This window comes from Salvelinus alpinus, chromosome 16, assembly GCF_045679555.1.
Source record: "Salvelinus alpinus chromosome 16, SLU_Salpinus.1, whole genome shotgun sequence".
NCBI lineage: Eukaryota > Metazoa > Chordata > Actinopteri > Salmoniformes > Salmonidae > Salvelinus > Salvelinus alpinus.
The window spans coordinates 5,520,698-5,538,983 of NC_092101.1; the positions used below are offsets into that span (position 1 = coordinate 5,520,698).

An 18,286-nucleotide genomic window follows, 5' to 3' on the forward strand; every position below is an offset into this window, starting at 1 on the left:
ACTCTCCACTTATCGGAAGAAGAGAAGAGGAATGTCAACACTTACGGGTCAAATTCATACACGTGCTCTCTCCTCTTTACGTCTTCCTCTCTCATTGTATTTGTATGTACAAATACAATGCTGTTTTTTAAAAGAACACATTAAATTAACTACTGACTTTCAGCATGCATTTTGGGAAGGGCGCTCAACTTGTACTGACTGCACTGACTCCGATGACTGATGATTGTCTAAAAGACATGATAATAAGATGATAGTTGGCTCTGTATTGTTAGACTTCAATGCAGCCTTTGATGTTATTGATCCTAATTTGTTATTGAAAAAAAAATCACTTGTTATGGCTTGACATCACCTGCCATCAAATGGTTGGAGAGTTACTTATCCAATAGAACTCAGGAGAGTATTCTTCAATGGAAGCTTCTCTAACATCAGATAAGCTAAAATGACTACGTATGCTGATCATTGCACACTCCACACATCAGCACCTACAGAGAGTGAGCTCACTGAGACTCTTAGCCAGGAGTAACAGTCAGTTTCAGATCAGGTAATTAACAATAAACTGGTCTTAAAAACATCTAAAAACCAAAGACATTGTATTTGGTTCAGAGCATTCTCTTAGACCTAAAACCTCAACTGGAGTTATGAATAAAGGATGTGACCATTGAACAAGTTGAAAAGCTAAACTCGTCGGAGTAACATTGGATGGTCATATTGACAAAGTTGTTGTGAAGATGGGGAGAGGTACAGTATGTCTGTTATAAAAAGATGTTCTGCGTTTTTGACAGAAAGATCAACTGTACTAGTTGGTCAGGCTTTGATCTTGTCCCATCTTGATTACTGTCCGGTAATAAGGTCAGGTGCAGCAAAGAAAGGCCTTGCCATTAACTGTACATAGGGAACTAACATCAACATGCATGGTAGTCTTTCCTTGTTGAAGAGAAAATTGACTACTTCTCTTTTATTCTTGTTAAGAAACATTTGTGCTTTGCACACCTGGATTGTACAATATTTGCACATAAAAAAAGTTGGTTGTTGATCATTGCTAGACAGACATTTTAAAGCCTTGCCATAGATTTTCAAGCCAATTTAAATCAAAACTGTAACTAGGCCAATCAGGAACATTCAATTTATTTTTGGTAAGCTACTCCAGTGTATATTTGGCCTTTTAGGTTTTAGGTTATTGTCCTGCTGAAAGGTGAATTTATCTCCCAGTGTCTGTTGAAAAGAAGACTAAACCAGGTTTTCCTGCCTGTGGTTAGCTCTGTTCCATTTCTTTTTATCCTACAAAAAGTCCATAGTCCTCGCCAATGACAAGCATACACATAACATGATACAGCCACCAACATGCTTGAAAATATGAAGAGTGGTACTCAGTGATGAGTTTGTGTTGGATTTGCCCCAAACATAAACACTTTGTAGGGAGTTTTTCCTAGCCACCGTGCTTCTACACCTGCATTTCTTGCTGTTTGGGGTTTTAGGCTGGGTTTCTATACAGCACTTTGAGATATTAGCTGATGTAAGAAGGGCTATATAAATACATTTGATTTGATTTGTATTCAGGACATAAAGGTAATTTCTTTGCCACATTTCTTTGCACTTTAACTTTAGTGCCTTATTGCAAACAGGATGCATGTTTTGCAATATTTTTATTCTGTACAGGCTTCCTTCTTTTCACTCTGTCAATTAGGTTAGTATTGTGGAGTAACTATAATGTTGTTGATCCATCCTAAATATTCTCCTATCACAGCCATTAAACTCTGTAACTGTTTTAAAGTCACCATTGGTCTCATGGCGAAATCCCTGAGCGGTTTCCTTCCTTTCCGGCAAGTTAGGAAGGATGCCTGTATCTTTGCAGTGTCTGGGTGTATTGCTACAGTACACCACCCAAAGTGTAATTACACTGTAATAACTTCCCCATGCTCAAAGGGATATTCAATGTCAGCTTTTTATTTTTACCCATCTACAAATAGGTGCCCTTCTTTGTGAGGCATTGGAAAACCTCCATGGTCTTTGTGGTTGAATCTGTGTTTGAAATTCACTACTCGACTGAGAGACCTTACAGATAATTGTATGTGTGGGGTACAGAGATGAGGTAGTCATTCAAAAATCATGTTAAACACTATTATTGCACACAGAGTGAGTCCATGAAACTTTCATGTGACTTGTTAAGCAAACGTTTACTCCTGAACTTATTTAGGCTTGCCTTAACAAAGAGGTTGAATACTTATTTCAGTAAGTAGACATTTCAGCTTTGCATTTTCATTAATTTGTAAAGAATTCTAAAAACATAATTCCACTTTGACCTTATGAGGTATTGTGTAGACCAGTGACACAAATCACAATGTAATACATTATAAATTCAGGCTGTAACACAACAAAACGTGGAAAAAGCCAGGTGTGAATACTTTCTGAAAGCACTGTACATACCCCAACAGACACCACACTATGGGTTTCTTCACGGTGCATAAACCAAAAACAGATTGAATGGATCGCTCAGTTATGTATAGAGCCATGTCATCATGGAATTCTCTGCCACCAGAGGTTACACTCAGGTAAAAAGCAAGTTTAGCTTTAAAAAAAAAAAATAATGATTGTATCACAGCACCTCTTCTCTTTCTAAAGATCTAATTTAACTGTACTGTATATAAGAATATGAATATGTATATATGAATAGTGTGTAAATAGTATTTTTGTTGTCCCTTGTAATATGTTATGTTGTTCTTGTCTATTACTGTTCTGTACTTCGTCATGTATTTTTACGTTTTATGTGGACCCCAGGAAGAGTTGCTGCTGCATGTGCAGTAGCTAAGTGGGATCCTAATAAACTAAACTTTCTCTCTCTGATTTGTCACATATGTGATAATTTAATCCAAAGGGATGTTGGATGTTACCTTCCCTGGTGATCTGGACTGGTTTGCTTAAATGAGAGAAGACAGAACAGAACGTCTCACTCTGGCCTCTGCTTTCCGCTCCTTAATGATCTGATTTACCCCTAGTCAGACACACACACACACACAAAAACTTTGATCGTTCTATTCAGCTTTTTGCATTTTTTCTATTAGACACAAATTTCCTTTGGGTGTCAGAGGGCGAAATGTGAAGCTGCCAGTGTTTTCTGTCACACCTTTAAGCAGCGGCAAAAAAGCAAAAAAAGGCCAGAGCGCGAGAAAAGCAAAAAAGAAAAGAGGGAGATAAAAAAAGGGAAGATTATTACGTTTAGTATTTACAAAACCCCTTTTGAAAAGCAGAACGTGTAAATGGGTTGCTCACAAATTGTGAAGACCCAGAGGTCAAGGAGAACTTGAAGTAAGAAAATTGATTCCTGCACACTAAAAAAGCCACTTAAGCAAGAATGTGACAATGATTTATTTTACAATGTGGGGGGTCAGGCCAATGAGTCTGCTATGTCAATGCAGTGCTATGACTCAGGGACACCTCTTCACACCTCTCTGTAGAGCAGAATGATAAAAAAAAACTAAGGGAGGAGAGGTGTCCTGACTCTTGCGCTCACGTACTGCGTGGACTCCTGTGATGGAGGGAGGGGGGCGGAAAGACGGGGATGGAGAGGGGGGTGATGGAGAGGAAGAGGGGACATTGTACTGTGCCCCAGTGACAATGACCTTGCCCACTAAGTCATAGCATCAGAAGATTATATTTTTTATGCATCATTGCTGCATTGATAGAAGTCACCCAGTTCTAAGGTATGTGTATATACACAGTACCAGTCAAAAGTTTGGACACCTACTCAATCAAGGGTTTTTCTTTATTTTTACTATTTTCTACATTGTAGAATAATAGTGAAGACATCAAAACTATGAAAAAACATATATGGAATCATGTAGTAACCAAAAGTTGCCACCCTTTGCCTTGATGACAGCTTTGCACACGCTTGGCATTCTCTCAACCAGCTTCACCTGGAATGCTTTTCCAACCGTCTTGAAAGAGTTCCCACATATGCTGAGCACATGTTGGCTGCTTTTCCTTCACTCTGCGGTCCAACTCATCCCAAACAATCTCAATTGGGTTGAGATCGGGTGATTGTGGAGGCCTATGTCATCTGATGAAGCACTCCATCACCCTCCTTCTAAGTCAAATAGTCCTTACACAGCTTGGAGGTGTATTGGGTCATTGTCCTGTTGAAAAACAAAGGATAGTCGCACTAAGCGTAAACCAGATGGGATGGCATATAGTTGCAGATATGCTGTGTCCCTTGAATTCTAAATAAATCACAGACAGTGTCACCAGCAAGGCACCCCACCTCCTCCTCCATGCTTCACGGTGGGAACTACACATGCAGAAATCATCTGTTCACCTACTCCGCATCTCACAAGGACACGGCAGTTGGAACCAAAAACACATATTTGGACCAAAGGATTTGACCAAAGGACAAATTTCTACCGGTCTAATGTCCATTCCTCGTGTTTCTTGGCCCAAGCAAGTATTTTCTTGCTTGGGCCAAGAATTATAAAATTAAATAACATATTTTCTTCTTATTGGTGTCCTTTAGTAGTGGTTTCTTTGCAGCAATTCGACCATGAAGGCCTGATTCACACAGTCTCCTCTGAACAGTTGATGTTGAGATGTGTCTGTTACTTGAACTCTGTGAAGCATTTATTTTGGTTGTAATTTCTGAGGCTGGTAACTCTAATGAACTTATCCTCTGCAGCAGAGGTAACTCTGGGTCTTCCTTTCCTGTGGCAGTCCTCATGAGAGCCAGTTTCATCATAGTGCTTGATGGTTTTTGCGACTGCACTTGAAGACACTTTCAAAGTTCTTGAAATGTTCCGCATTGACTGACCTTCATGTCTTAAAGTAATGATGGACTGTCGTTTCTCTTTGGTTATTTGAGCTGTTCTTGACATAATATGGACTTGGTCTTTTACCAAATAGGGCTATCTTCTGTATACCACCCCTACCTTGCCACAACACAACTGATTGGCTCAAATGCATTAAGAAGGACAGTAATTCCACAAATTAACTTTTAAGAATGCACACCTGTTAATTTACATGCATTCCAGGTGACTACCTCATGAAGCTGGTTAAGAGAATGCCAAGAGTGCAAAGCTGTCATCGAGGCAAAGGGTGGCTACTTTGAAAAATCTCAAATATAAAATATATTTGGATTTGTTTAACACTTTTTTTGTTACTACATGATTCCAAATGTGTTATTTCATCGTTTTTATGTCTTCACTATTATTCTACAATGTAGAAAATAGTAAGAATAAATAAAAACCCTGCAATGAGTAGGTGTCTCCAAACTTTTGACTGGTACTGTATGTATATATATATATATATATATATATGTAGGTGTATGAATATATGTATTATGGCGTACAGCAGGTCAGCCACCAGGGGGAGACTCGTCGAGGCCGGTGGCAGACGGAGTTTACATCACGAGGCGATGGCTCCCTCTGCGGGACATGCAGGTCTCCCTGGTCTGCCACAAGTGGTGGAGAATGCGGGCATTCTGATAACGTGGTCAAATCAGGGTTGATGTTTACACAGCATCAGCTTGGATAGCTCAGTTCGTCTGGGCCCAACAAGCACAACAGGCGGTTCAGGAACGAACGCTGGAGGAACAGCGACTACAAAACGTCCGCCTCGTTGAGGAAATCAGGAAGCTGCAAGGAGGAGCGTCTCCTGAATCACATCCCAACCAGTTTTTAATCAAGCTAACGGAAGACAATGACATCGAAACATACCTCTGAACGTTTGAACGGACAGCACTACGGGAAGGATGGCCAAGGCCGAAGTGGGCAAGTCTGCTGGCCCCGTTCCTCTCTGGGAATGCCCAAAAGGCGTATTGGGACCTGAACAACGAACAGGCAGCTAACTACAACGGACTCAAACGGGAGATACTCAGCCTCTACGGGTACAGCCTGGCCTATCGGGCTCAACTGTTCCATGACTGGAGGTTCGTACCCGACACATCCCCCCGAGCCCAGATGAGCGACCTACTGCGCGTCACCAGGGCATGGCTCCAAACCGACGTATCCACCCTCTCCATCCTTGACAAAGTGGTTCTGGATCGCTTCTTACGGGTGCTACCCCACGACATGAAGAGGGCAGCGAGTCTATGCGCGCCCCAGACCTTGGAGGGCCTCCTGGAAGCAGTGGAGACGCATCAGAACACTCAGGCCCTGCTGAGTGGGAGTCGGGACGAGTCGGCGACCCGTCCGAGGGGACAGAAGGACAGCCCCGCCGCTGTGTACGCCGAACCGACAGTCGGCAGGGCCAAAGGACCGCAAACCTGTGGAGAGACGGCTGGGGTAGGGCCGATCTGCCACCGACAACCCCAGGTAGATGGACACCAAAGGAGGTGTTTTGAGTGTGGCGCCCGGGGGCACATTGCCTGGAATTGCCCGGCTCGAGAGGAGTCGATGCCATCAGCAAGCCCCGGAGACGAGGTGGGTCACGCCGTGAACTATGTCACCTCCTGCACCACGAATCAACTGCATCCATGGTCCCGGTGAAGGTTGACGGACACGACACGGAAGCTCTATTAGACTCCGGATGTATGGTTACGCTCATAACCACGAACCTGCTGAACCAGGAGACCGAACGTGGTAGGGAGATGTCCATTTCCTGTGTTCACGGTGACACAAAGCGGTATCCAACCGTATGGACCAACATCGTGACGCCACAAGGGAGCTGCCAGATGATGGTGGGTGCAGAGTACCAGAGTTGCTGGTACTTCTCCTAGTGGGACGGGATTGTCCTCGGGAGTCATTAAAACTCGTTTTTCAACCACTCCACAAATTTCTTGTTAACAAACTATAGTTTTGGCAAGTCGGTTAGGACATCTACTTAGTTCATGACACAAGTGATTTTTCCAACAATTGCTTACAGACAGATTATTTTACTTATAATTCACTGTATCACAATTCCAGTGGGTCAGAAGTTTACATACACTAAGTTGACTGTGCCTTTAAACAGCTTGGAAAATTCCAGAAAATTATGTAATGGCTTTAGAAGCTTCTGATAGGCTAATTGACATAATTTGAGTCAATTGGAGGTGTACCTGTGGATGTATTTCAAGGCCTACCTTCAAACGCAGTGCCTCTTTGTTTGACATCATGGGAAAATCAAAAGAAATCAGCCAAGACCTCAGAAAAAAAATTCTGATATGCTAATTGACTTTGGTGCGAAAAGTGCAAATCAATCCCAGAACAACAGCAAAAGACCTTGTGAAGATGCTGGATGAAACAGGTACAAAAGTATCTATATCCACAGTTAAACGAGTCCTATATCGGCATAACCTGAAAGGCCGCTCAGCAAGGAAGAAGCCACTGCTACAAAACCGCCATAAAAAAGCCAGACTAACGTTTGCAACTCCATATGGGGACAAAGATTGTACTTTTTGGAGAAATGTCCTCTGGTCTGATGAAACAAACATAGAACTGTTTGGTCATAACGACCATCGTTATGTTTGGAGGAAAAAGGGGACGCTTGCAAGCCGAAGAACACCATCCCAACCGTGAAGCACGGGGGTGGCGGCATCATGTTGTGGGGGTGCTTTGCTGTTGGAGGGACTGGTGCACTTCACAAAATAGATGGCATCATGAGGTAGGACAATTATGTGGATATATTGAAGCAACATCTCAACACATCAGTCAGGAAGTTAAAGCTTGGTCGCAAATGTGTCTTCCAAATGGACAATGTCCCCAAGCATACTTCCAAAGTTGTGGCAAAATGGCTTAAGGACAACAAAGTCAAGGTATTGGAGTGGCCATCACAAAGCCCTGACCTCAATCCTATAGAAATTTTCTGGGCAGAACTGAAAAAGCGTGTGCGAGCAAGGAGGCCTACAAACCTGACTCAGTTACACCAGCTCTGTCAGGAGGAATGAGCCAAAATTCACCCAACTTATTGTGGGAAGCTTGTGGAAGGCTACCTGAAATGTTTGACCCAAGTTAAACAATTTAAAGGCAATGCTACCAAATACTAATTGAGTGTATGTAAACTTCTGACCCACTGGGAATGTGATGAAAGAAATACAAGCTAAAATAAATCTTTCTCTCTACTATTATTCTGACATTTCACATTCTTAAAATAAAAAGTGGTGATCCTAACTGACCTAAGACAGGAAATTTTTACTAGGATTAAATGTCAGGTATTGTGAAAAACTGAGTTTAAATGTATTTGGCTAAGGTGTATGTAAACTTCAGACTTCAACTGTATGTATGTATATATATATATATATATATGTATATATATGTATATATAATATATATATATATATATATATATATATATATATATACATACATACATACATACATACATACATACATACATACATACATACATACATACATACATACATACATACATACATACATACATACATACATACATACACACCTTAAAACTGGGTGACTTCTCTAAAGTAACGAAAATAATTATTCCTGTGTGACAATTTTTAATAATGCTATGTTGGACAAGGCCCAATAAAGATGACAGTAAAGTTGGATGTCTTTTTAAAAATCTTGGTCAGTAATTGTTTTGGTTTTTCGGGGAGGTATCTTACAGAGAAGTAATTTTCTTGTGAAAACAAATATGTCACTGTGAAGGACAACAACAGGCTACTTACTGTATTGTGATAGCATATCCAAGTAATTGCAGGCCATTAACTTTGGTCAAAAGCAAATCAGAAGTGAGCTTAAATTCAAACATTTGAATCTCCTCAGTGAGAAGAAATCCGTTTCCATTCAGTCTTGCTGAATGTAAAAGCATCTCTAGGCAGAGCAAGGTTAACATCTTGAAATGAGCAATTGGACTTCAGAAATAATCCCGCTCCACTTCAGCTTGACTATAATGTGTGTTATTTGCTTAAGCACATTCAACTCCCGCCCTACTTACATGGCAATAGAAAAAAAGAACTATTTGACCAAGAGCGATTCATTCAATTGAACCTCATCCATAAAGTCAGATTCCCCCCCTTTTTTATCCCCCTTTTTGTATCCCAATGTAAATCTAAATGGTAATAACCAACCATCTCAATATGATACCTCGCCACTCCCTCCCATTCCTCAAGCTGCATATTGTTTTTCCCCATCGACAAAGCGCTAGATCCACCAGTCCCTCTAGTCCTCCAGTGGCGGAGTAGCCCTATTGTCAGGATGCTAAATTGAGGACCGTGAGTTTAAAAACTTAAAGAGGCAGTGAAATATTAGCCAATGTGGGTGAGGAATGACTACGCTGAGTACCGGCCGTGTCAGTGTTTAATGGCGGTGGCTGGATGCATATAAGTTAGCTCAAGCATGAAGGGCAGTGGGACGCTCATGTGGAAAGCCTCCCCCCGCTCCCTAGTCCCCTTCCTTCAATCCGTCGCCCCCCTTTAAAACCGAGCGAGCCCATCAGAAACGTGTCATTTCTCTCATTCACTGCGACAGCCTTGAGACACAATGCAGACTTACCTCTGTGTTGTACACCCCATATATCAGGAAGATGAACAGGCCCTACACACACACACACACAGAAAAAAAGAGAGAAAAAAGTTGCTTTCTCTTTTATTATCTTGCGTCATGAATAACATAATGTATTTCTATACCTACAGTATTTCAACGTATTTACACATATTTCTCTTTGTGGAGAGGGAAAAGTGGACTGAGCTTAAGGCTGTTTTGTTTCTAGCGAGCCCTACAGAGTGGGTTTGGAGGACTTAAGAGAGTGGAGAACTTCTTTAAACTGGGGCACTTCTGCGAGACAAGCATCTCTGCTGTGCGGTGTTCATCTTCGAGCCGATCAAAACCTGAAGCCCAAGGTTTCCTCTGGCTTTACAGAACAGAAATATTTCACCCTCAAGTGGCCATGTTCAATTTGTGTTCCCTGGTAGATAGGCACGCAGACACACTCAGACACACTCAGACACACTCAGATAAACACATACACAAACAGACAGACACACAAAAGCACACACACATGTAGGAGTTTATCGAGAATAATCAGTGGAGGAGGCGAGCAAAAGAATGAAAGAAAAGGCAAATAAAGGAAGATATTTCAGGTTCACAAAACTCTGCGGCTAGTACTGGGCGCGCAAGAATGGAATGCCCTTGGGCACATAAAGGGCACATTTTTCATTAACCCATTGTTGTCTTTATTGAAAATACAAGCTGTAAATTCACCTTCACTCCATAATGCAGTCCTCCAACCGTAATAGGCACAGTGAAGAGACATGATTCACAAAGGAGGACTGCGGAATGCAGTCGCCACCCAAAAGATTTAAAAAATGAAAGGGAAAAATTTCCTATCAATTCCAAGGCTGTCCCGAGTTTGGGCCTAATGTCAGACGAGAGCAGACTCTTCACTGTACAAACTTTTATCAATTTACATAACAAAATAACATATTGTCCTTTTTTCTTTCTGGCTTCTTTTCTCATTTCTGATCTTTCAGCGGTTAGATGACACCTCTTGAATAGGCGACGTGGTCGGGGCATCAATCAAGCGCGAGTTTGGAACATCCAATTTGCCAGAGCAAGATCTCGATGCATCACCATTGACAACATGATTTGGGGGCCCCATTCGCGGTGACAGGCTTGATGGCCTATACGATGGCACCTCCAAACTGGGCTATCGCCCAACTCCTTTGGTCCTGCTTCTGTCCCCAAGGGACTGGCCTCTGTCTGTCTGGTGCCATCTTAGGAGATCTGTCCTCTTTATCCAGCCACTCCAAAGGCCACACAAAACAAAATGGATGCACCAGGAGGTGTCACTGTCAATCTACCTATTTCATTACCTGACTCTAAAACTCAAAAGTATAAAAAAAATATTATGAGAAAGGTTCACTTGTCAATATTGTCCTTTACATACGCTTGTTTTTAAAACGGTGTGGTCATAGTTAAGACACAAAATGTTAAAACTCTGTATCGAAGTGCAGTGCTGAAAATTTACCCAACACAAACACACCAAAAAAAACAATACCTAGAGACAGTAGGAGGTAATTTGCAACACATAACACATTGCATTGCATTAGAATTGCAATTTCCTCCTTATTGTTACAAATTAATTATCATGTTTTTGATCATTTCTTTGATTTGCAATTAATCTTTTGTTGTGTAGCAAACAAAGTGGGAAAACATCTCTCGCACATTACGAAAAATGATCAATTAGAATATAATTGAGTTAAAAATAAGTGGCATCAAAACAATAATGATGGATTGTTTAAAATGTTAATTCATGAATTTTTCAGTTAAAAACAAACATTGTAAAACTGGAGCGTATTATTTAAATGCATTGTGCGCTTTTCCAAACAGAGCCCGGTTTCTTTTGAACTCTGCAGTAAAATGGTACAAATGTATGCAAAGGATTGGCTTAGTTGCTTTCAAAGTATTGCTACAAATACATCAAACAAAATGCCTGAATTAATTACGACCAAACTAATTAGGGAACAATTGTATGTTTAAAAAGTTAAAGCCAACAAACATTGTGTTTGCAAAAACATATATCACCCTTGAGAAATGTAATGTGGTGCATCGGAAGACAAAAAAGAATACGCAATTTGAATAGACAGTGGGGAAATACTATGTGTGCTAGCTAGAGAAGGCGGCAGTCAAAATCACAGCAGCACATATTCATTAGAAGGGGTCAAAACCAGATAAATTACTCTCAAACATTGCAGTCAGAACAAATAGATAACTTTGATAACAAAGTAGACCCTCACACCTGGGCCCGTATTCATAAAGGCACAGTAAATGTGCTGATATAGGATAAGTTTCGCCTTTTAGATCCCAATGAGATATACGATTATATGGAGGGGGTGGAAGACCTGATCTTAGATCAGCATTTGAATACGTGCCCTGGCTTAGGACTTTGAGTCAGCAAAGTGGGATACCAAACTCGTGTAAGAAATACTTGCACTGGCAGCCAGAATATGAAACAGTGAAACAGCACTACTGCAAAAACCCTCGTGACGAGTCGAGTCCATCCAAGCATGTTCCCTTCCCTTCACCCTCCCGTAACGACAGCCCTGCGTTGAGCACAGATAAATTCCTCTCCAATTTCAGGCCATACATCAGTTAACAGTTCCCCCTCAGATTGAGAGTGAATGTCTTGTACGTCGCAATGAAGAAGGGCCCTAGCTCCTCATTACTTTGTGACAAGATACAGAAATTCACTTGACTTTTCATTTAGGAGTCCTCCTGCCCCACTTTAAGGACGTGTGCCTTCATGCTTCTCCCTTACCTCCCTGCTAGGCTCAAGCCCCTAGCCTACATAACAAATTATTATAAATGTTTACAGATGACCACCTCCTCTTTTTACAGTGGCCCCTCCCTAGTGTGCAAAGTTAGGTAGCAGCAGGTAAAAAATCTCACAAAAGGCTGTTTTATTGATGACATTGTCCTTGGGAACCGAAATCTAAATGTACTGAAATGAAAACTATGATTAAGGGGAGCCAGTGTCTCGGCAAGGCGAGTGGCGGGTAGCTTTCTACTTCCCGCAGCAAAATATATAACGGCTCCTGACACCACTTCTGTACCATATGGACATGGCCACCATAGCTGCCTGATGATGGGAGAGAAGTCAGCAAGGTGTGGAGCCCTTCCATCAGGTTTAAGCCACCGCCTGATGAGCTCAAACAGTTTCCTGGACATTATGGAATGTTCCCTTAAGGTTATCGTGAAGTCCTTCTAATGATGTTATTGTTCCCGATTTATTTTGTGTGAATATTTTCAGATGACCACCTCCTCTTTTTTGTGGCCTCTTGGAAAATATTTTTTATGTGCCATTAGACTTATGAAAGTGCCATTAGACTGACCAAGGGCAGTTGTCACAGGGTTGTATGACAATTATATTCAAATGATCTAGATAAAGCGAGGAAACAAAAGTTCCCATTTAAATACAACCAACAATAGGTTTCAAAACAGCTTTCTTCACTGTATTTTGGCTGTTAGTATTGTATGTATTGATCATCATTTGATTTATAAAACTGTTCAACTTCAGAGCAAAACTCTCTACTTACAAGTCCTTCGGGCAGACATTCTGAGCTACAGCAACTCAAGAGATATCATCCAAGTCTCAAAATAGCTCAATTACGACACAAACTCAGTCATCTACAATGTTAATGTCAGTTCACATAACATTTGAACCATTGGTGCTCTGTCAAAAAGCAATGTTTTAGCACCAAGTGATACATTACAAAAGTACAATTTGTACATGAAATCTTTTCAAAAACTAGCGACTGCCCTGTCCGTAGCTTGGCAGAGGTTGGAAAATTCCACCACACCTGGCAGTCATTACGTTAAATGAGAGACAGAAGAGGTTAAAACACGGTGTGAAAAAAAAGTTCACACTTTTTTTGCGGAGGGTACCTGCTAATGTCTATGACCCCTCTACACAAAAACAGTTTAATTAACTTGTATACATAACTTTCACTTTAACCGCTCACGGCCTGTCAAATAAAGATGTCCGTCAAAGCCCCGAGCCCTCGGAGTTGATGCTTTGCAGGTCCTCACATTTAGATCAAACTTCTCTGTATTTCGTCCAGCTGGGATGCAGGCAGGCAGCCGCTCTGTCAGAATGAGAGCCAACTACCAACTCTCCTGATCGAAAAGGCTTGAAGATAAAACTTGTGTTCAAATCTGCCGCATTGAGCACAATCGGGAAAAATATTACATATCCAATACTATTATTAATTTTGTGGATATAACCGAATGAACGACTGCAGAAAAATCCATATTTTCAACTGAATCACTTTTTCAACAGTCTGAAAATAATATAATTAAGACAATACTTAAAAGCTTTAAGGTTTGGGCTAAAATAAATGGATCTCAACAACATACCAAACATTTTATTTGATGAATTTCTGCAGTGACATTTTGGATGACACCAGTAGACTAACAGTGGTTTGCCTAGGGTGATTGTTACATTCAGAAACAACAATCCTTAGTACACACACACACACACACACACACACACACACACACACACACACACACACACACACACACACACACACACACACACACACACACACACACACACACACACACACACACACACACACACACACAAACACTAACAGGCATTCAGGGATTACATAAACTACAGTATTCTAAAACAAATAAAATATTCCTTGGGTGAGGCATTTCCACATCACTCACATATGTTGGTTGGATTTCATTCTGGGCCAAAAGCCATGTTAAGTATGCACTCAGTTGCTTTTATAATGATGGCGGAACATATTCAGCCATCAACACAGTGCCAGGTTGCACTAGGGACAGGACATAAAAACTATTTCCAGATTAAAGCCTTGATTCCTCGAAATCATTATTTGAATGGGCAAGCCTTTATATTGTTTATACCATATGTATAAAAGTGATGTACTTAAAAAATTTAAGTGATAATGGCCTGAGGAAATCAATTGTGTCAGAGCCTGCACCATGCTGTAGATCTGATGTAGGAGAGAGGACAGTGGTAAGCTGTCTGGCACCCCAATGGTGGAACAAACTCCCTCACGACGCCAGGTCAGCGGAGTCAATCACCACCTTCCGGAGACACCTGAAACCCCACCTCTTTAAGGAATACCTAGGATAGGATAAAGTAATCCTTCTAACCCCCCCCCCCCCCCTTAAAAGAGTTAGATGCACTATTGTAAAGTGGTTGTTCCACTGGATATCATAAGGTGAATGCACCAATTTGTAAGTCGCTCTGGATAAGAGCGTCTGCTAAATGACTTAAATGTAAATGTAAGCTTTCACAGGAAGTCAGGTGGGGGCTAAACAACACAATGCACGCATGCTAGGGCTGTGACGGTCATGGAATTTTGGATGACGGTTATTGGCCAGCCAAATGACCGCGATCACCATAATAACCGATGGAATAGCAACAACCAAAAAAAGCTAATGACTGCATGTGCCGCCATAGAAATAGAATGAATAGAACTGGTGTCCCCATTCAAGTCAATGATGGCATAATGGGTGGACTGGTGGCCATTGCGAGTGTACCCATAGGAGCAAAGCAGGAAGTAAAAGCAGGAAGTGTACCCATCAATATATGCTGTGATTTGTTGATTAAACTCAACTGACATTACAAAAAAAAATAATAATTGCATGAGCCACAACTGTTAACATCATTTGAATGAACATTCTACATTACCATGGAAATTATTGTATCACAATACCAGCCAGCCATTGCGAGTGTACCCATGAGTTTACAAGTAAAATTGACCTTTCGGTAAGCCCCGCTCCAGAATTTTGGACAACAATCGCAGGGCTCCAATGGACTGTCATCGAGTCCGACACCTAGGACAAGCTCACGTTTAAATCGCACGAAAGCCAGTGAAGGCTATGGCAGAAACAGAGAGTTTTGTTGCGATTTTTTGTTGTTGTTAATGGCTAAATAGTTTAACAGTGCACCAGGAGTACTTGCTACTGTGATTCCTGAAATGCGGTACCTTTTGGGAGTATTTTTTAATCCAAAATTGTTACATTGTTTGATAGCTCAGCTGGTTAGCTAGCTCCCAGTATCATTGACTGCCTAACGTTGCTAACGCTAGCTAGACACCTAATATAACTTGTTTTTTCAAAATGTATGTTAGCTAGCTAAGTTAGCAACGTTATGAATACAACTCCTATCTGTTGTCGACAACAGGACGCAATTTGGTTATAGCTTTAACTGAGCCTTTCCGTGGCTACTGTAGCTATATTACAAATATAATTTTATCAGGGTCCCATGAAGCAATTGTAATGACAGTCCACCACAACATACCCAAGAGTTTCCTGATTAGCAAGGGGTAGTCTGTGTTTAATTTCATTGTGTATCGGAAACACAGTTTGAAATCATTGTGAGAAGATTTTCAAAGTGATTGAATGGGGAATGTTTGCTGAGGTTGCAACAGTAACCAAGGGGGGTGGGGCTTAGTAAAGGGTCAATTGCCAGGGTTAGGCTTCAAGTACGTTCTATTTATCCTATTTCTATGTGTGCTGCTGCTGCAGGGAGGGGGGAATTGTACAGGCAACCGAAGATTAGTTTGCTACAACACCTTGCTTGTTTCAGCAAGGAGCAAAAAGAGTCCATGTTACCGCAGAAACGCATGAATATGCAGTCAGCTGTATATATATTTTATAAACGGTTATTTGATTTTCATGAATGTTGTCATCCGTAACCGTCGGTTACACGGTTCTACTGTAATTTTGCTACCACTAACGTACAGGTTGTACACGCACACACACACACACACACACACGTGTGGTCATCCCCCCACACACACACCGTCACATCCCACCACACCACCACCATCCCCCACACACACACACCACAGACACACACAGTGTCAGAGTGAACGGGGGACCCCCAGGCCAGCCACCCCTGTGGAGCAGGGGGTAAACTGAGCCCAGAGAGGGGCAGTGCTGACTGTGATCACTCAGGAGAGGAGGGAGAGTTATTAGCTTAGCCCTGAAACACCTACTTAATATAGGGGCCAGTGCTGATAGCTAGCAGAGCCTAGCAGAGGTGACAGCTTTTGGACCTGCTTGAGGAAATCCAATTGAAAAGCAGCCAAGAGGAACAACAAGCCGAAACAGATGTTGCTTGCTACCACTGGCGCGACGAGGTATACAGCAAGAAACAAACCCATGGCAAATTGTGACACACACACAGGCACAAGCGCTTTGTATACACTCGTGCACACACATACAGACAGACACACGCACGCACGCACACACACACACATCACATCTTAGGTATATCACGTACAGTACCATCCCTTTGTATTAAACATATGGTACGCTTATCTAACTTCATCTGTTTCTCTATTGATCATTTGGTATTGGATTAGAATTCTAAACTGATATTTGCCAAATAGAACAAGTTATCAATTATTAATTCAAAATAAATGTTGAATAAATGCACCATATTAAATGGATCACACATAATACAAAATATATACTAGAGGAATTCTACTAATTTCAACATGAAAACAATTTGCATCCAACAGAAATTCAATTTTTCAGTAGAAAGCAAGATTTAAAGCAAGGGTTCTCAAACTTTTTGGGGCCGGGACCACTTTGTAATAGCAAATTCATCTGAACACAACTCAAGTGAGATAAAAATAGCATACAAGGAGTTTTACTATGACTTCGGCACTACATGGCAGGACGAACCAAGTCTGGGCACTGGGAAGGAACATTTTAAAGGGCCGCATCTCTTGGCATCAGAGAGAAAAGGTAGCCGTTTTCAAGCTAATTTCCTGCAATTCTACACATTTTGTCATGGGGCAGAGATTTTTTGTTGTTGCAGCTTTAAATATAATATCCTGCAATTCTACACATTTTGTCATGGGGCAGAGATTTTTTGTTGTTGCAGCTTTAAATATAATATCCTGCAATTCTACACATTTTGCTATGAGGTAGAGAAAACTTTCCAGTTTGAAAGTCTAAATTCCAGTGCATTTATGTCTTCCACCCCAAAAAATGTTGAGGGGGAATACAAGAACTATTGAGTTGAAAATGTGATAATTGGTAGAGTACTGTGGATACCAATATCCCTGTGAGCCACTTTTTAATTTTTTTATCTGGCCGCGGACCCCACTTTGAGAACCCCTGAATTAAAGAATCCATAACAAAATGTCAAGGTTGTTGAAGAATTCAAAGTAGCCTAAAAAAAGACTTTACATTTCACAGAGGACCCTAAACACCAAATAATGTTCTGGTTTTCAGGAGAGAGTTGTCCATTCAGAAGGGCTAGTTTTGGAAGGTCAGGGAAAACATGTATTGAGCGAGCGCTGAACAAAACTCTTTCCCCCCTGAGCATCCCACCCCATTTTCAAACTGCCAGCAAAGCGTCCCGTGGAAAATTGAAAGATCTAATCACAGTGTTCTTTCTCACATTGTTTCTCTAATATTAATTGAGTTTGGCAAGGCTGACCATGCCTCATTCATAATAACATTCATTTATTTTTTCCCATTACACCCTAACAACTACGAGAGAGAGAGGGAGAGAAAGGTGAAAAAAACTATCCCGGTAAAATCAATGGTGACATATCTTTATAGCCAGTCGATGACAGATGTCACAACATTTGCCATCGGTCTAACATTGTGTCGGTGTGTGTTGTATTGATTTTACATCAGAGGGCCAAATGTTATTGATGAACCTCCTTCGGTAACGGATGAGAGCACCATTGTACTTCTTATTGTACTTGTTCTTGTTTAAGTACACCGACCAAAGCCACTCGAGTGGCAGCTTTTCCATTCACTAACGTACTGATTTTGTCTGGTGTATTAACTTAATTCTGGAACGTTTACACCAATCTGCCTGTTACAATACGATTCGAATCCAACTGAGTGTGTAA

At 41.2% G+C, this 18,286-nt stretch overlaps 1 protein-coding gene across 2 annotated transcripts in view; it reads right to left on the minus strand.

Annotated features, from left to right (window-relative positions):
- The window catches only part of LOC139540678 (adhesion G protein-coupled receptor D2), a 143,630-nt gene that overhangs the window by 66,851 nt on the left and 58,493 nt on the right, over window positions 1-18,286 (minus strand). For both annotated transcript variants that reach the window (XM_071344530.1, XM_071344529.1), the window contains one exon: window positions 9,417-9,458. In XM_071344530.1, the coding sequence (XP_071200631.1) occupies window positions 9,417-9,458 (42 nt within the window). The remainder of the gene's footprint in view (window positions 1-9,416; window positions 9,459-18,286) is intronic.